The sequence below is a fragment of the Hyla sarda genome, chromosome 5 (assembly GCF_029499605.1).
Source record: "Hyla sarda isolate aHylSar1 chromosome 5, aHylSar1.hap1, whole genome shotgun sequence".
Taxonomy (NCBI): domain Eukaryota; kingdom Metazoa; phylum Chordata; class Amphibia; order Anura; family Hylidae; genus Hyla; species Hyla sarda.
Genome location: NC_079193.1, coordinates 32464859 through 32484866, shown reverse-complemented (window position 1 = coordinate 32484866; position 20008 = coordinate 32464859). Strand labels below are relative to the sequence as shown.

Here is a 20008-nt window from a genome sequence, read left to right as displayed (position 1 = left end):
CATAATTGAAAATCTATGGATAGACCTTAAAAGAGCAGTGCATGACAGACAGCCCAGAAATCTCAAAGAACTGGAAGACTTTTGTAAGGAAGAATGGGCAAAGATACCTCAAACAAGAATTGAAAGACTCTTGGCTGGCTACAAAAAGTGTTTACAAGCTGTGATACTTAACAAAGGGGGCAGTACAAGATATTAACTCTGCAGGGTGCCCAAACGTTTGCAGACTCCATTTTTTTGTTTTCTGTTATTTTGAAATAATCTGTAATTTGATGCCTTTTGGAGATTTTTCCATCTTTCCTCAGCTTCTTTATGCACATTAATACAAATTTTTACCTGGGGTGCCCAAACTTTTGATCCCCACTATATATATATATATATATATATATATATATATATATATATAAAAATTCATAATTTCCTGTTTACCATTTTTAAAACTTACCAAAGTTGCAAATGTTTATGTAAGCCTCATATCATTGACACACTGTAGAAAGGTATATGAGCCATAGTAACCTCTGCCTCACTCACAATTTTTGTTTCGGATTCTTTACAGACTACGCAAAACTCCTAGTTATATTCTCCTGGAAAACGTGAAAGGATTTGAGTCTTCAGAAGCACGGTAATATTTAAAGAGGTACTCCGGTGGAAAGAAAGTTAGACTGGGTTCACACTACGTTTTGTACTTATGGTTCCCGCATACGGCTGGGAGGAGGGGGGCGGGGCTTAATCGCGGCATATAGGGGAACCGTATTTAATGTATGTCTATGAGCCGACCGGAGTGAACCGCAGCCTCCGGTCGGCTGCGTTTTCGGCCGTATGCGGTTTCCCGACCGCAGGCAAAAACGTGGTCGACCGCGTTTTTGCCTACAGTCGGGAAACCTCATACGGCCGAAAACGCAGCCGACCGGAGGCTGCGGTTCACTCCGGTCGGCTCATAGACATACATTAAATACGTTTCCCCTAAATGGCTGAGTGCCGGCGCCGCGATTAAGCCCTGCCCCCCCCTCCTCCCAGCCGTATGCGGGAACCGTAAGTACAAAACGTAGTGTGAACCCAGCCTTAAACAGATTTGTAAATTAATTCTATTAAAAAATCTTTACCCTTCCAGTACTTTTTAGCAGCTGTATGCTACAGAGGAAATTCTTCTCTTTTTGAATTTCTTTTTTGTCTTGTCCACAGTGCTTTCTGCTGACACCTAAAGCCTGAATCCGTCCAGAGGAGGAGAAAATCCCCATTGCAGAGGACAGAGGTGTCAGCAGAGAACACTGTGGACAACACAAAAAATAAAGAATTTCCTCTGTAGTATACAGCTGCTAAGAAGTACTGGAAGGTTGGAAGGGCCGGTTGGTTTGTCGCCCTACCTAGATTTTGTGCTGTTATGGTGTTGGCAGCTGCCACATCTGTAGGTTTCTGATCACCAGTCACAAGGACAGGAGTGCTGTGTCCCCTGTATAAATGGAATGGCAGCCTGTCTACACAATTCGCAGTCCCTATGGCAGTGGTGTCCAAACTGCGTCCCTCCAGCTGTTGCAAAACTACAACTTCCAGCATGCCCGGACAGCCAACGGCTGTCCGGGCGTGCTGGGAGTTGTAGTTTTGCAACATCTGGAGGGCCGCAGTTTGAAAACCACTGCCCTATGGGGTTAAAGGAGTACTCTAGAGAGAGAAAATAATGTTTACAAATCAACTGGAAAGTTATAAAAATTTGTAAATTAATTTTATATAAAAATCTTAATCCTTCCAGTACTTATCAACTGCTGTATGCTCCACAGAAACTTGTGTAGTTCTTTTCAGTCCGACCACAGTGCTCTCTGCTGACACCTCTGTCCGTGTCAGGAACTGTCCAGAGCAGGAGCAAATCCGCATAGCAAACCTCTCCTGCTCTGGACAGTTCCTGACATGGACAGAGGTGTCAGCAGAGAGCACTGTGGTCAGACCGTAAAGAACTACACAACTCCCCCTGGAGCATACAGCAGCTGATAAGTGCTGGAAGGATTAAGATTTTTAAATATAGACGTTAGTTACATATCTGTATAACATTTTGGCACCAGTGGATTTGAAAACTTTTTTTTTTTTCTTCAGAGTACCCCTTTAACACTATGGGACTGAAAAAAGCATTGTCACTGCTGGGAACCAAAGAAGAACCACTGCGTAATCCAGGGTTTCCCAACCAGGGTGCCTCCAGCTGTTGCAAAACTTCAACTCCAAGCATGCCTGGACAGCTGTAGGCTGTCCAGGCATGCTGGGAGTTGTAGTTTTGCAACAGCTGGAGGCACCCTAGTTGTGAAACACTGCCATAAGCATTTGCATTACGCACATGGAGGGACATTTATCAATGTAGGTGTAAGTGAAGCATTTTTCTTTTGAGTGGCTTTGCGCCTTTTTTGCGCCTTTCACAAAAAGGCTCAGTTCATAAATCCCTTCCGTATCATGTGTATTGCCAAAATCAGTGGATTGCAACTCAAAATCAGCAGAAATGTGTAAACAAAAAGGCGCAAAAAAGGCGCAAATAAACCCTGCTTGCGCCTTTTTTTTTTTAATGCCTTTTCTGGACACAAAAAAAACAGTCTAAAGACAATGATAAATTTCAGCCATGGCCTCTGCTTGTAGAAACTCCGTAGGAACATCATGAAATAAATGAGACCATACAGTAAATATCCACTTAAAGGGAAACCTTTACAGCCGCAGCCAGCGGTGGTCATGGATTTGGAATGGATGCAGTAGAGGGTATAGGAATTTTTTTTAAAAGAAAAGCCGCCATTGTTGTGTGGTGCATTCACTCCGAGCTCCATAGTGAATAGTTAAGGATCAAATAAAAGATCGGAATCGACAAAGAGAAGTAAAGGATTGTGGGGGGGGGGGGACGCTCTTAGCTCCACCAATTTAGACAAAACAGGGAAATACCTTAGGGTGTAGATCCTAGATGTCTTTGCTTATAGTCTAGTTATGGAAGACTTTATTTTATACAAATAGATTTCATTGTATATTTGGCCCCATCCTCGGACACGTCATGGAGAAATGTTTTTTCATGTTCTTGAACAAATGGGTGGTGACATTATATTGCGAGCGCTGGGACCCACCGCGATCACCGGGAGACGGGACGCGGCACTCAGTGAGGAGCGTGCACTGCAGCCGCCACGCACTTCATTCCTATGGGAGTGCCAAAAAGACTCGAGTGCAGCTCTGGGGAATCATCGTCTCTCCCATAGGAATGAATGGAGGGTGTCCTACAATAAAGAGAAAGAATAGCGCACCGATACCTGTAGATACCTCGAGACGGAAGTGTGGACGCTTGAACAACCAGCCAGATCCATTCAGCTGACGGCGGTGCTAGGACAATGGGAAACCCAGTAAGTATAATATATAGCAAAGAAAAACAGGCGTCCTGCACGTCCAAAAGCTGATGATTCGGTACCCATCTCGGGCTGCTTAGACCGGCATGGTAAATGAGAGTAGCGTGGGGCGCTCAGCGGCGACTGCCGCCGGTTTCACGCATACAGGTGCGCTTCTTCTGGCCTCGAAAGAGGCCGGAAGAAGCACACCTGTATGCGTGTAACCGTCGGCTGGAAGAAGCACACCTGTATGCGTGAAACCGCCGGCCGGAAGAAGAACACCTGTATGCGTCAAACCGCTGGCCGGAAGAAGCACACCTGTATGCGTGAAACCGCCGGCCGGAAGAAGCACACCTGTATGCGTGAAACCGTCGGCCGGAAGAAGCACACCTGTATGCGTGAAACCGCCGGCAGTCGCCGCTGAGCGCCCCACGCTACTCCCGTTTACCATGCCGGTCTAAGCAGCCCGAGATGGGTACCGAATCATCAGCTTTTGGACGGTGAGTGCAGGACGCCTGTTTTTATTTGCTATGAATGGAGGGTGTGGCGTCTACCGTTAGACGTGACGCACTCCTCAGTGAGAGCACTGGGACCACTTGCTACTTATCCCCTATACTGTGGATAGAGGATACGTTTTTTTTTTCATCGGAGATCTCCTTTAATATAAAAACATGAAATCTCTATTAAAGTCAATGGACAGTCCAACAGCATGGCACAAAGGTCCCTTCTCATAATTAAGAGTTATCCCAGTACCGTCAGACGTTTTGATTGATTTGGGGTCTTAGCACCTGCACCAGCGCTAAAACTGGTGGGCAGCAATACTCGGCACTGTGCCCCCTTGTACTCTCGTCTGTTCGGTGCTCTCCAAAGAGAATCAGGAATTCAAGTGTCTAACACCCCAATAAGGTGTAGACCAGAGTCTAAGCATCCTCTCCAGACTGCCACTCCAGGATGCAGAAGCGTGACTTCTGCTGAAAGAGCGTTCCAGGTCCCAGATCAGCAGCCTGGTGGTGGTGACAGGAGGCACAGCACAGTCCTATGTGGTAGGTTTAAAGGGGTACTCCGATTGAAAACTTTATTATTATTTTTTTAAATCAACTGGTGCCAGAAAGATAAACAGATTTGTAAATGAAAAGACGTGGAGAGGCAAGAACGGAGAGGGCACACAAAAAGATACAATTGAGATACAGCATAGTATCGGTGGCCTATAACAACGTCTCCTGCGGGGTGCACATACGAAAAGCATGACGTATCAATAAATGCAATTAAAAAAAAGCACGTACGTGCACTTACCGCTCAGCGGAGACAGCTCGGTGCGGGAATCCGGTTCACGGAAAGCTGGGTCTCAGCATTGGTGCAGGTCGGAAGAAGCACGCATTCACGTGTGAAACAGCCGGCGTAGCCTCCAAATGCCCATCTACCTGCGCCAATGCTGAGACCCAGCTTTCCGTGAACCGGACTCCCACACCGAGCTGTCTCCACTGAGCGGTGAGTGCACGTACATGCTTTCTTTATTGCAGATTTGTAAATGACTTCTATAAAAAAAAAAATCTTTACCCTTCCAGTACTTTTTAGCAGCTGTATGCTACAGAGGAAATTCTTTTCTTTTTGAATTTATTTTTTGTCTTGTCCACAGTGCTCTCTGCTGACACCTGATGCCCGTATCAGGAACTGTCCAGAGCAGGAGAAAATCCCCATAGCAAACCTATGCTGCTCTGGACAGTTCCTGACACGGACAGAGGTGTCAGCAGAGAGCACTGTGGACAAGACAAAAAAGAATAGTATAAATCTAGTATACAGCTACTAAAATGTACTGGAAGGGTAAAGATTTTTTAATAGAAGTCATTTACAAATCTGTTTAACTTTCTGGCACCAGTTGATTTAAAAAAAAAAAAAATAAAAGGTTTTCCACCGGAGTACCCCTTTAACAATCAGTAGCAAAAGGCAGCTTCAATAGGTAAAGCAGCCTGATATAGCAGTGTTGAAGAGGTTCTTGTAGCAGTAAGATGAATTGGTTGCGCTAGACACAGGTTCATTGTCGAAAGTCCATTTCGTGCACGGAAGAATCAGCGAGGTACACAAGGGTCAGGCAGAGGCAACGTCAGGTAAACAGGCACAGGTCAGATACAGGATGGCAGAACAGTAATACATATGCTTGCTCTGGCAAAACCACAATATTACTGAGGCTCAGGTGACTGGGTGGATCAGATTTAAATAGGTAATTCCAGGCAGGGATAGGTGGAGAACAGAGCGCACACTGGCCCTTTAAGGTGCAGCCATTGCAACCGCGCCGCACATAGAGGGTAGACCAGGAACTGCAGATATGAGATCACCAGTTATATGTTGTACAATATCCCAGTATTTCCCCAACCAGGGGGCCTCCAGCTGTTGCAAAACTACAACTCCCAGCATGCCCGGACAGCCAAAGGCTGTCCGGGCATGCTGGGAGTTGTAGTTTTGCAATAGCTCGAGGCACACTGTTTGGGAAAACAATGCCATATCCTATAGATATGTCATAACACTGATAGGCTTCTGTATGTATGTTAACATTTGTTCTTTCATTAATTGCAGGGACACGATGATCAGAACTTTAGAGAGTTGTGGATACATTTATCAGGAGTTCCTCCTGTCACCTCCCTGTGTAAGTGGAGTTCTCACATATACTGATATATACAGTCATGGCCGTAAATGTTGGCACCCCTTAAATTTTTCAAGAAAATTAAGAATTTCTCACAGAAAAGGATTGCAGCAACACATGTTTTGCTATACACATGTTTATTCCCTTTGTGTGTATTGGAACTAAACCAAAAAAGGGAGGAAAAAAGGCAAATTGGACATAATGTCACCAAACTCCAAAAATGGTCTGGACAAAATTATTGGCACCTTTTCAAAATTGTGGAGAAATAACATTGTTTCAAGCATGTGATGCTCCTTTAAACTCACCTGGGGCAAGTAACAGGTGTGGGCAATATTAAAAATCACACCTGAAAGCAGATAAAAAGGAGAGAAGTTCACTTAGTCTTTGCATTGGGTGTCTGTGTGTGCGACACTAAGCATGGACAACAGAAGGAGGAGAAGAGAACTGTCTGAGGACTTGAGAACCAAAATGGTGGAAAAATATCAACAATCTCAAGATTACAAGTCCATCTCCAGAGATCTAGATTTGCCTTTGTCCACAGTGCGCAACATTATCAAGGAGATTGCAACCCATGGCACTGTAGCTAATCTCCCTGGGCGTGGACGGAAGAGAAAACTTGATGAAAGTTGTCAATGCAAGATAGTCCGGATGGTGGATAAGCAGCCCCAAACAAGTTCCAAAGATATTCAAGCTGTCCTGCAGGTTCAGGGAGCATCAGTGTCAGCGCGAACTATCCGTCAACATTTAAATGAAATTAAACGCTATGGCAGGAGACCCAGGAGGACCCCACTGCTGACACAGAGACATAAAAAAACAAGACTACATTTTGCCAAAATGAACTTGAGTAAGCCAAAATCCTTCTGGGAAAATGTCTTGTGGACAGATGACACCAAGATAGAGCTTTTTGGTAAAGCACATCATTCTACTGTTTACTGAAAACGGAATGAGGTCCCAGCCCAGTGTCAGAAAGCTGGGTTTGCATCCGAGATCTTGGGTCTTCCAGCAGGACAATGGGGGAGATTTATCAAAACCTGTGCAGAGGAAAAGTTGTCCAGTTGCCCATAGCAACCAATCAGATCGCTTCTTTCATTTTTCACAATTTTTTTTTTTTCCTCCCTTTTTTGGTTTAGTTCCAATACACACAAAGGGAATAAACATGTGTATAGCAAAACATGTGTTACTGCAATCCTTTTCTGTGAGAAATAATTCATTTTCTTGAAAAAATAAATTTTCTTTAGTGTTTGGTAAGATCATTTTTGGTTTAAGTCTTTATTTTAATTTTAATTTTTTATATTTATTTTTAATGATATTTTCTTAGGTTTTTCATAAACATAACACTTTCTTATAAGACTAAAAATGTAAGTAGTTTTCTAGGGAAAATTCACTGGTGGCCGGTGTACAGGATAGGCCATCAATAGGCGATCATCGGTGGTGGCCTGGGAGGTCTGCAGCCAGGATGTCGTCCAGTTGTAAAGTAGTTAGGAAGTGGGAAGCCTTGGCTTTATCCATTATGTAGCGGTGATGCTGGGTTACGGCCATGCCCCCATGACGTCACGCCACGCCCCCTCCTTTCATGCCGTCACGCCCCCTCCCATAGACATGAATGAAGTGGGTGAGGCGTTACGATCCAGCATTTGTTTAGAATGCCGGGTGCTGCGGGAGATTGCAGGGGGGATCTAATGGTGGGACCCCTGCGATCAGACATATTATCCCTTATTCTTTGGATAGAGGACAAGATGTCTAGCGGCGGAGTACCCCTTTAAACAGGAAATGGAAATTGTACAGAGAATGTTTCAGGAGTCTTAGAATAGACTGTTCCCCATCAGATGTATTGTCCAACATAATACCTCTGCTCTGTATATTTGCTGTAGTAATATATGTAGTGGGGCTGAGTTTGTCATGTGACAAAACTAGTGATTTTACACCGTGTTATCAGAAGGAGCACAGAGTGAAAGCAAAATGCAGAATGTTAATGCAGAGCGTTGTGTACAAGATGCAGGAAGGTGCAAACCAGAAAGTGAATATAGATGAGTAAAAAAAATACCAATAATAGGAGAACACAACAGCTGGAGGCACCTGACTATAAACACCTAACTACAAACAATAGGATACTAAGCGGAGGGAAAAACTCAATGGAAAGTCAGTTAAAAAAAAATGGAAAACTGAATATGTCAGTGGTGCAAAGGAATCCAAAGTAGTAATAATCAAAAAACAAAGTAAATAGAAAGTCCAGCAACTCACCGCACCCTGCATTCAGAAAATAAAACCCGCCATGGATGTCCGGGATCTAGCGGGAAGCTCAGAGGCTACAAACCGGTAGGTTTCGTGCAATCTGCACTTCTTCCAGCCCCTCTAGGGCCGGTAGGTTTCGTGCAATCAGCACTTCTTCCGGCCCCTCTACCGGTAGGTTTCACTCAATCAGCACTTCTTCTGGCCCCTCTACCGGTAGGTTTCATGCAATCAGCACTTCTTCTGGCCCCTCTACCGGTAGGTTTCATGCAATCAGCACTTCTTACGGCCCCTCTACCGGTAGGTTTCATGGAATCAGCACTTCTTCCAGTCCCTCTACCGGTAGGTTTCATGCAATCAGCACTTCCTCCGGACCCTCTACCGGTAGGTTTCATTCAATCAGCACTTCTTCCGGCCCCTCTACCGGTAGGTTTCATTCAATCAGCACTTCTTCCGGACCCTCTACCGGTAGGTTTCATGCAATCAGCACTTCTTCCAGTCCCTCTACCGGTAGGTTTCGTGCAATCAGCACTTCTTCCGGACCCTCTACCGGTAGGTTTCATGCAATCAGCACTTCTTACGGCCCCTCTACCGGTAGGTTTCGTGCAATCAGCACTTCTTCCGGCTCCTCTACCGGTAGGTTTCGTGCAATCAGCACTTCTTCCGGCCCCTCTACCCTCTGATTGCATGAAACCTACCGGATTGTAGCCTCTGAGCTTCCCGCTAGATCCCGGACATCCATGGCGGCTTTTATTTTCTGAATGCACGGTGCAGTGAGTTGCTGGACTTTCTTTTTACTTTGTTATTTGAATATAGATGAGTGTAGAGAAAAAGTAGTGCTGAGGGCCAGACTGTCCAATCACATTACAGGAGGGGGGGGGTCTGATCACTGGGACCCCAACCAAGCACAAGAATAAGGGTACTGTGCCCCCGCACCACCCCCTGCTTTGTTTCCTTGTGCTTTACTCTTGTTCCAAAGACGGAATGCCAAGTTATATAGTAAGGTCCTCATTAAATCTTTCGCTGTTCTGACATTTATTTTACAAGCTTGGCATCCCAAATTCAAGACTGCGATACTTTCTCATTGCGAAGCTTCAAGCAGAACAATTCGCGTTCCAGACCACCAATAAAGTGAGTTTCTTTATTTTATTTTTTTTACTTGAAATGACTCCCATCTCTGCCTTGTATTTAAAGCACCATAAGGCCTAATAAATATCTATCTTTAGATTATTTGACAAATGTTTAAGCAGATTTGTTATTGGATTGGTCAGTAAAGAACATTGAAACAATTTGCAGAACTTTTCCAACTCACCCAAAAAACCTACCTGTATATCTAATTAATTGCACTGCCCTTTGCTTTCAATTTGTTTAAAGGGGTACTCCGCTGCTGCTAGACCACTTATCCCCCTATCCAAAGGATAGGAGATAAGATGTCTGATCGCAGGGGTCCCGCTGCTGGGGCCCCCGCGACCTCCGCAGCACTCAGCATTTGTGAAACAAACACCGGGTTCCTGTGGCAGTGGTCATGACATCACGGCCACGACCCTCATATATCTTCACATCACACCCCCTTCATTCATGTCTATGGGAGGGTGCGTGTCGGCCGACACGCCCTCTCCCATAGACATGAGTGAAGGGGGTGTGGTGTGACATCACGAGGGGGGCGTGGTAGTGATGTCACGAACACGGCCTCCAGCTCCGAACGTTCTGAACTAAATGTTCAGAATGCTGGAGTACCCCTTTAAATGTTTTTTTCACTTCTTCATAAAGGTCTATTCACATGTACAGTATCCTGTATCTTTCATATTTGAAGCTGCATATTTCAGTGTAAGCTAAATCCTGTGCTTCAAATATGCGCAGAAAACCCTACATGTGAAAACATCCTAAGGGTAGGGTTGCACGCAGCGTATTTCAGGCTGCATTAAATCTGCCAGGCAGTGGGAAATACACTGCGGATGCGCTGTGAGCAGACACACAGGGCTTCCCTGCCGCAGCTTTGTGTCTGCAGTAAGGTTTGAAGGCGGCCCTACGCTTCAGTCATATGGGCGTGCTGGGCCCGCCTCCATACCTTACTGCAGACACAAAGCTGCGTCAGGGAAGACCTCACAGTGCATCCACAGTGTATTTCCTGTCAGAATGAAGCAGTAGTCACACCTGGTGGTCTATGGCAGAGCTTTCCAAACTTTTTAGGTTGGTGACACCTTTGTAGACTTATATAGTTCGGTGACACGCTCCTGGGTGTACCGCTAATTTCACGTAACACGCTGCTCATCCTATGAAACATGACATTATACCAGTATCTGCATTACAAATGTGGCTGCTACCCACTCATGCCATTTCATTTCCCACCCTCATCAACTCCTATTGTATTCCATTCTCCCCCCCCCCCCATTGATCAACATCATTCTCCCCCCCTTGATCCCCCCTGTGTCATTTCACCCCCCTTCCTTGATCCTCCCCTATACCATTTCATTCCCCCCTTTATCACCCTATGTACCACATCATTTCGCTTTTCGATCCCCACTGTGACATTTCATTCCCCCTTGTTCATCGCCCTTGTGCCATTTCATCCCCCCTCCCTTGTGCCATCCCCGCTCTTGACCCCCACCCCATGCCACACCTTTATCACCCTTCTGTGCCACATCATTTCCCCCCTCAATCCTCCCCTGTGCCATTTTTTCCACCCCTTGACTATATAACTTCACCCCGCCCATGCCACCTCATCCCCCTCCCTCCTACTCCGATCCCTCTCTGTGCCATTTCCAGCTGGCACCTGGACTATGTCTCCCAGTGTGCTCTGGCATGTGCAGGTGCAGTCTAAGCGGGTCTGACATGTGAGGTCTACCCGCTCTGATCCTCGGTGCAATGCCAGGGCCATTGCTCATGTGTCCATGTGCCACTGCTGCTCGCTGATTTAAAGTGGCCACAGCCTGTGCCGCTGATCCGGACAGACAGCCGGCATCGCAGCTACTTTAAATTAGTGAGCAGCAGTGGCTGCTGCTGTGGGATCTGACAGGCCAGCGACACACCTGAGGAATGCCACAGACACACTGTGTTGCAGCACCCAGTTTGGAAAGCCCTGGTCCGTGGTTGTGCCTCTTTTTATGCCTTAAAGGGGTACTCCCATAGCCCATCCTTTCCCTCTCATCAACCTATTTTATGGTCTAAATATCATTCATTAGCTATATAGAGCAGTTTCCCCTCTTTGGTTGTGACTTACATGCAGAGAGTGAGGAAATGACATCATCCAGCCATCCACTCTGTCTCTGTCCAAATCCCTCATTGAAAGCAGCCCCCACCCTCCTGAGAGACACAGGCCATGTGGTATCTGCCCTGCACTGATGAGTCATCCTCTCTTTAGTGCTGAGAACTGGAAGGTGTGTGCAGCCTCAGCCAATCAGACACTGAATCTCTCTCTGATGCTCAGAGCAGGAGGGTGGGGGCTGGCAGAGCTACAATGATTTCTGGGAGATGTAGGCAAGGGGAGGGGAGGATGGGAAAGAATATCAAGCAGCCAGAAAAGACAACAGGGGGCCGCTGGAGCCATGCATATCAGGCAGGGTGGTTTACAGGGGACATATGCAGGTAGTGTGCTGGCTTTGGAGCTTTCTATTATATATATATATATATATATATATATATATATATACTTTCCTGGAGTACCCCTTTAATTATAGAGGGAGCCCCATCTTACCGTAAACCACTTAGATGCCATGGCTGCTATTGACCTGGGCATTAAAAGGGTTGAACACCCAGGATTTCTGCTTCCAACCATTAGTGGCAGAAGATAGACAGTACCCCAGAAGGGTACCCCGTGAAAAGGTTTATTGACCGTCACTAACAGTCTAAGAATGATGTTTTCTTTGCTAGATTCTTGAAGCGTTTCCTTGCACCAATACATCAGAGCTGGGTCGTTCCAGCAGCGCTTTATGCTCAGAAGGAAACGTACAGACAGATGCAGATCAGAAGAGACTTCTAAGCCCCAACCAAGGCCCAGAAGGAGCCTTTCTCTACAAACTAGAAACCGCTGAGGAGCTGGAGAGGAAAATGAATCAAGACAATGACCCCTCTGTACAAAGGCTACAGGACTTCCTGGAGGAGAATGTGGAGATCAGCCAGTACCTTCTGCCCCCAAAGTCTTTACTGAGATACGCTTTGATTTTGGATATTGTAAAACCGACATGTAGAAGGTCAACTTGCTTTACAAAAGGGTGAGTGCGTGCCAAGTATCTTGCTATATAAGTGGTCTCCAAACTGTGGCCCTCCAGCTGTTGCAAAACTACAACTCCCAGGATGCCCGGACAGCCGTTGGCTGTCCGGGCATCCTGGGAGTTGTAGTTTTGCAACATCTGGAGGTCTATAGTTTGAAGCCTATTGTCCTATATGTATGTACCTGCTGGGGAAAGGCCTAATTTACCCATATCATTTTTCTAATTTAAAAAAAAAAAAGATTTGTGTGTATTTTATTTTTTGTAGGTACGGACATTATGTGGAGGGGACAGGTTCCATTCTTCAGGCAGCAGCAGATGTAGAGGTCTGAATTTTCAGTTTCTTGACTGCAAATGTCTTGTTTTCTCCAGCGTATTTACTGTTGTTAAATAGTAATAAAGATGTGATAATGAACTCACGTAAATGGTTAATAAAGAGCTTTCATAGGGACCATGCGCTCGGTTACATATGGTAGGCTTATTGCAAGTCCTATTATATCATTTTGTTAGTAATATAATAGAGTATAAAACTATATAATATACTAGGTACTCAGCGTTGCTCGGTCTACCTACCGAATCCTTGTGGAAAAGGAAAAGCAACAGTGACGCTATTGTTCTTATATCCCGTCCTCATAGTCTGACCTCTTATCCCGATTTCTTATCCTGTCCTTATATCCTGCCTCATACTTATATCCTGTCCTCATAGTCTGTTTTTACATCCTGTCCTCTTGTCCCATCCTCATATCCTGCCCCCTATCCTGACCTCATTACCCGTCCTCATATCCCGACCTCATATCCCGTCCTCATATCCCGTCCTCATATCCCATCCTCATCACTCGTCCTCATATCCCATCCTTATATCCCGTCCTCATATCCCATCCTTATATCCCGTCCTAATATCCCGTCCTTATATCCCATCCTCATATCCCGACCTCATATCCCGCCCTCATATCCCGCCCTCATATCCCGACCTCATATCCCATCCTTATATCCTGTCCTCATATCCCGTCCTTATATCCTGTCCTTATATCCAGTCCTCATATCCCGTCCTTATCCCATCCTTATTTCCTGTCCTCATATCTCCACCTCATATCTCGACCTCATATCCCGTCCTCATATCCCGTCCATATATCCCATCAATATATCCCATCCTTATATCCTGTCCTCATATCCTGTCCTCATATCCCGTCCTCATATCCTGTCCTCATATCCCGTCCTCATATCCCGTCCTCATATCCTGTCCTCATATCCCGTCCTCATATCCTGTCCTCATATCCTGTCCTCATATCCTGTCCTTATAGCCTGTCCTCATATCCTGTCCTCATATCCTGTCCTCATATTCTGTCCTCATATCCTGTCCTCATATCCCATCCCTATATCCCGTCCTCATATCCCATCCCTATATCCAGTCCTCATATCCTGTCCATATATCCTGTCCTTATATCCCATCCCTATATCTGATCCTCATATACTGACCCCATATCCCTTTCTCATATCCCATCCTACACACTAACTATCCTCTGCACCTGCCTGCTGGGAGTTTTAGTTTTGCAACAGCTGGAGGCACATGGCTTGGGAAACACTAGTGAGGGGAATTTTACATTTTGTTTGATAGTCTATAATGCATTGGAAAACTCTCTAAAAGACCATTCATTGGGAAGAATTTTACATTTGAAGACTATTACTATGACTATTTATACCCGTTGTGCTGATCATGCACCATAATGACAAGAACAACTTTAATAAGCATCTGAAGTGTTTCTTTATTTCCTCCATCACGAGGCGAGACGACAGTCTGGACCCCCCAGCCCCCGTCCCCCCTCCCCACATCGCTGCACGCTTTGTTGCTTTTAGACAATAGCACTTTCATTATCTGGGCTAAATGTGGCACAAAATGCCTGTGATGTCCACAAACACTGCGCCCGGGGGTACTCTGACATACGAATGTACCCGGTCTTTATTGTCATGGCCGCCATATACTGTTACATTAGCGCACCGTTGTTTACAGGCCCGTGAACGCTTCTGCTTCTTCTCATTTTCATGCAGATTAGTTCGGCGTATAACTCACTGGAGACGTTGTCTGATGAAGAGAAGCTCGACAAACTCTCCGCGCTGCAGCTCCGATACTTCACACCCAGAGAAATCGCCAATCTTCACGGATTCCCGGCCGCGTTCGGTATGTGGAGCGCCGCACTTGTGAAAGTATTCATTATATCTTTATGTAGAGCCGGGTAATAGAGTGTAAAGAGCGTCCCTGTGTTCTCCTGACATATACTAATCCTGGAATAACTTTTGTACCGTTCCTCTGTTGTTCCTACTGGAAATGTATAAAAAAATTACCATCAATAGAGCATGAATTCTAATGTTTTGCACCTTTAATCCGGTGTCAAATACATCTAAATCAGTGGTTTCCAAACTGTGGCCCTCCAGGTGTTGCAAAACTACAACTCCCAGTATGCCCGGACAGCCGGAAGTTGTAGTTTTGCAACATCAGGAAGTCCACAGTTTGGAGAACACTGCTCTAGATCCTCCATGTCTGGTTTAGTCAGTTACTGTCTATATGACCCGTCCATGTCTGGTTTAGTCAGTCACTGTCTATATGACCCGTCCATGTCTGGTTTAGTCAGTTACTGTCTATATGACCTGTCCATGTCTGGTTTAGTCAGTTACTGTCTATATGACCCGTCCATGTCTGGTTTAGTCAGTTACTGTCTATATGACCCGTCCATGTCTGGTTTAGTCAGTCACTGTCTATATGACCCGTCCATGTCTGGTTTAGTCAGTTACTGTCTATATGACCCGTCCATGTCTGGTTTAGTCAGTTACTGTCTATATGACCCGTCCATGTCTGGTTTAGTCAGTTACTGTCTATATGACCCGTCCATGTCTGGTTTAGTCAGTTACTGTCTATATGACCCGTCCATGTCTGGTTTAGTCAGTTACTGTCTATATGACCCGTCCATGTCTGGTTTAGTCAGTTACTGTCTATATGACCCGTCCATGTCTGGTTTAGTCAGTTACTGTCTATATGACCCGTCCATGTCTGGTTTAGTCAGTTACTGTCTATATGACCCGTCCATGTCTGGTTTAGTCAGTCACTGTCTATATGACCCGTCCATGTCTGGTTTAGTCAGTTACTGTCTATATGACCCGTCCATGTCTGGTTTAGTCAGTTACTGTCTATATGACCTGTCCATGTCTGGTTTAGTCAGTTACTGTCTATATGACCCGTCCATGTCTGGTTTAGTCAGTTACTGTCTATATGACCCGTCCATGTCTGGTTTAGTCAGTTACTGTCTATATGACCCGTCCATGTCTGGTTTAGTCAGTTACTGTCTATATGACCCGTCCATGTCTGGTTTAGTCAGTTACTGTCTATATGACCCGTCCATGTCTGGTTTAGTCAGTCACTGTCTATATGACCCGTACATGTCTGGTTTAGTCAGTTACTGTCTATATGACCCGTCCATGTCTGGTTTAGTCAGTTACTGTCTATATGACCCGTCCATGTCTGGTTTAGTCAGTTACTGTCTATATGACCCGTCCATGTCTGGTTTAGTCAGTCACTGTCTATATGACCCGTCCATGTCTGGTTTAGTCAGTCACTGTCTATATGACCCATCCATGTCTGGTTTAGTCAGTCACTGTCTATATGACCCGTCCATGTCTGGTTTAGTCAGTTACTGTCTATATGACCCGTCCATGTCTGGTTTAGTCAGTTACTGTCTATATGACCCGTCCATGTCTGGTTTAGTCAGTTACTGTCTATATGACCCGTCCATGTCTGGTTTAGTCAGTTACTGTCTATATGACCCGTCCATGTCTGGTTTAGTCAGTTACTGTCTATATGACCCGTCCATGTCTGGTTTAGTCAGTCACTGTTTTTATGAACGGTCCATGTCTGGTTTAGTCAGTTACTGTCTATATGACCCGTCCATGTCTGGTTTAGTCAGTTACTGTCTATATGACCCGTCCATGTCTGGTTTAGTCAGTCACTGTTTTTATGAACGGTCCATGTCTGGTTTAGTCAGTCACTGTCTATATGACCCGTCCATGTCTGGTTTAGTCAGTTACTGTCTATATGACCCGTCCATGTCTGGTTTAGTCAGTTACTGTCTATATGACCCGTCCATGTCTGGTTTAGTCAGTTACTGTCTATATGACCCGTCCATGTCTGGTTTAGTCAGTCACTGTTTTTATGAACGGTCCATGTCTGGTTTAGTCAGTTACTGTCTATATGACCCACCCATGTCTGGTTTAGTCAGTTACTGTCTATATGACCCGTCCATGTCTGGTTTAGTCAGTTACTGTCTATATGACCCGTCCATGTCTGGTTTAGTCAGTTACTGTCTATATGACCCGTCCATGTCTGGTTTAGTCAGTCACTGTCTATATGACCCGTCCATGTCTGGTTTAGTCAGTCACTGTCTATATGACCCGTCCATGTCTGGTTTAGTCAGTTACTGTCTATATGACCCACCCATGTCTGGTTTAGTCAGTTACTGTCTATATGACCCGTCCATGTCTGGTTTAGTCTGTCACTGTTTTTATGAATGGTCCATGTCTGGTTTAAACTCCCAGGGCTCCCACTTGCACTACTGTCGTCCTTTTGGAGCGTCCTTTTTCCTGGAGTGTTCCATTATTGTATTTATGCTGTTTATATGTTTTCACTTTAAGAATCATACGGTATTTATCTGCCATCTTCTTTCTTTTTTATTTTTTTTAGGTTTTCCCGATAAGATAACAACGAAGCAACGATACCGTCTCCTGGGGAACAGTCTGAATGTACACATTGTAGCCAAACTCATAGCACTTATGCTGCAGGCCCCCGCGGCGCGACACAGGGTAACTTCATAGGCGCAAAGATTTTATACTGGGAAAACATTTTGCTTAACATTTCATAAATTATACAATAAAGTTTCTGTTTTATTTTTATGTTCACGTTCTTTATTGAGAGTTTCTATTTACTTTCGCTGAACCTTCTTTGTCTCGCTGCTGGCCCAGTGTATAGTCACTCCAATATCGGCCTGGCTACCCATAAGAAAATCTACAATATATCAGATGTACAGGGGCCCACTGCTACAGTGAATCAAAAATAACATTGTTTCTACTGTATTACAGTGTTTCCCAGCCAGGGTGCCTCCAGCTGTTGCTAAACTATAACTCCCAGCATGCCAGTACAGCCAAAGGCTGTCCGGGCATGCTGAGAGTTGTAGTTTTGCAACAGCTGGAGGCACCCTGGTTAGGAAACACTGGTCTGTTACATTTTATGCAAGGAATTGTAGTGTCAAATCTGCCCAAACACTTGCATTGATGTGATCTAAGGTGATACAAGGTGCTCAACCCCAAGTGCAGTTGTGCACCTACGTTGGAGTGGACCTGCACCTATGGATCACAATATGGTTTCACTCCTGTGGTAGATGTAAACAATGACATTAGCTAACCCTCAAAACTGATGTAAAACTGAGATATCAGCCAGTATATCCTTATATGAAGGACACACTTGAGCCCGCACACCACGCCAAGGTTTCTCAAATGGTGCGGGTCCTATCAACTAACCTACCTGGCCAGATAAGTAAAACCAGGAACCAAATTACGGCAGCCATAGGCCCGACTTGCAGATTGCTCCTCACTTACCTCCAGTGTGGGCTCAGCACACATACAATGGGAGGGGGGAGACAGGCTACAATGGGAGGGGGGAGACAGGCTACAATGGGAGGGGGGAGACAGGCTACAAGCCCCACCCTGGTTAGTTCATTTATAGCCGGCCTCACAGGTGAAACCTAATGCTACCCAGCAAGATAAAAGGGTGCATTAGTATAAGCCTAAACAAAGAAAACGGCTTATATTTACATGAACGTGGTTATAGCAGGAAACTCTCGACCCCAAGTGCAGTTGTGCACCTTTGCTGGGGCGGAGGTCCTGCACTTGTACACCGTTGCTAAGGGCGATATCCTCAGCAAGAATTGCATACAATGGAGGATGCCTGCAAACGGTTACAAGTACCACAATGGCATCCTGACACCAGATAAATGTGTATGTGGATGCGTTAAACATGGCTGACTTTAAACAAACAATTACATTGACATGATCTAAGGTGATACAAGGTGCTCTACCCCAAGTGCAGTTGTGCACCTACGTTGGAGTGGAGGACCTGCCCCTATGGATCACAATGTGGTTTCACAACTGTGGTAGATGTAAACAATGGCATAAGCTAACCCTCAAAACTGATGTAAAATTGAGACATTAGCCAGTATATCCTTATATGAAGGACACACATGTCAAATCTGCCCCCTCAATGCAAGCCTATGGGAGGGGGCGTGACAGCTGTCTTGTGGGAAGCGGTGTAGGCTCACCAAATACGGCCTGCTGCTCTCCAGATAGTTAAGGCTGATTGTCAGCCTGTGTTTGTGGGAAGGGCTCTCCACTATCATTGCAGGTCTCGTTCTTGTGACCCTCCCTCCCCTTTTCTCACGCTTCACCTTTTTGGGTATGCCCCCTATATGTTTTACCCTCGACGATGGTTTGGGCACACCATCACCATCCTAGTCAACTACACGGATTCAGGGTCTAGGGGCGGAGTACCCCTTTAAAGATGTTCGAATTAACAAGGTTCAGAATCGGAACAGTGACTTGCATTTTGGAGGCTCAATGAAGAACAGGATTATCATATCCCTACGCTAATAATAAAAGCTTCTATAATTCCAAATGTTAATTAATGAATGTGCTTTTAATGAATTTTGACTAATGATTATTATGTTATATGTGAAAAAGTCTAAGACAGATATATGAGACTTTTAAAGAGATTCCAAGGCGTTCTTGTACGAGTGTGAAGACAATCTAATTACGAGATTACAAGGGGGAGATTTCAGTCTGCGGGTATGATTATAGCCTTGATCAAAGAGAGTACACGATTAGAACAAATCCCTTGGAGATTTGGAATTACAGGGATAAAAGTCTGACTGCACTCTTATGCTAGGTTATGAAAGACGCTGTTTATTTTGGAGAAAGGTTTTATACACAATTCCTAAATATCACTTTATTCCTCCCCTAGTGCTCACTGATCCAACTGGATTATCCAAAAAAGGATAAGGATTCTGGAAACTTGTTGTCATGTATGGGAAGGGAACAGTGAAGTCCTAACTCACCCACAGCCACTGTCCCTACCTATCTGCCCTAAGTGACGAATTGACAACCACGATGACAAACCCTACCTGCTAAGTGCTGGGGCAACATTGTCAAAATAATAAAATACAAAACAGATGGAGTTGTGGAACAGCTGGAGGCACACAAACTAACATAGATACACTAAGACACACACACAAGGCCAAATCAATGTCAGTCTAGCCAAGGTCGGTACCAGGAGATAGTGGAGTACAGGAACGCAGTGCAAGTGAAGAGTCAAGGGGAAAGCCAAAGATCAATAGACAAGCAAGTATCCAATAAGCAGGAGGTGTCAGCTAAGGTAAAACCTGTCACAGACAGTGAACTGATCACTGCTCCTAGCTTATATAGAAAAAGTGATCAGGGATACACCTTCCTGATAGGTAGCAGAGCTGAACCACACCCAGACGACACAGATGAGCTCCAAGCAGCTCCAG

General features: G+C 45.1%; 1 protein-coding gene across 3 annotated transcripts in view; it reads left to right on the top strand.

Moving 5' to 3' along the window:
* Window positions 1-17330, top strand: part of TRDMT1 (tRNA aspartic acid methyltransferase 1) — a 49795-nt gene extending 32465 nt beyond the window's left edge. For all 3 annotated transcript variants that reach the window (XM_056519177.1, XM_056519175.1, XM_056519176.1), the window contains 7 exons: window positions 554-619; window positions 5904-5973; window positions 9247-9330; window positions 12070-12410; window positions 12676-12733; window positions 14454-14583; window positions 17134-17330. In XM_056519177.1, the coding sequence (XP_056375152.1) occupies window positions 554-619; window positions 5904-5973; window positions 9247-9330; window positions 12070-12410; window positions 12676-12733; window positions 14454-14583; window positions 17134-17264 (880 nt within the window). In that variant the 3' untranslated portion in view covers window positions 17265-17330. The remainder of the gene's footprint in view (window positions 1-553; window positions 620-5903; window positions 5974-9246; window positions 9331-12069; window positions 12411-12675; window positions 12734-14453; window positions 14584-17133) is intronic.
* The last annotated feature ends 2678 nt before the right edge of the window (window positions 17331-20008 follow it).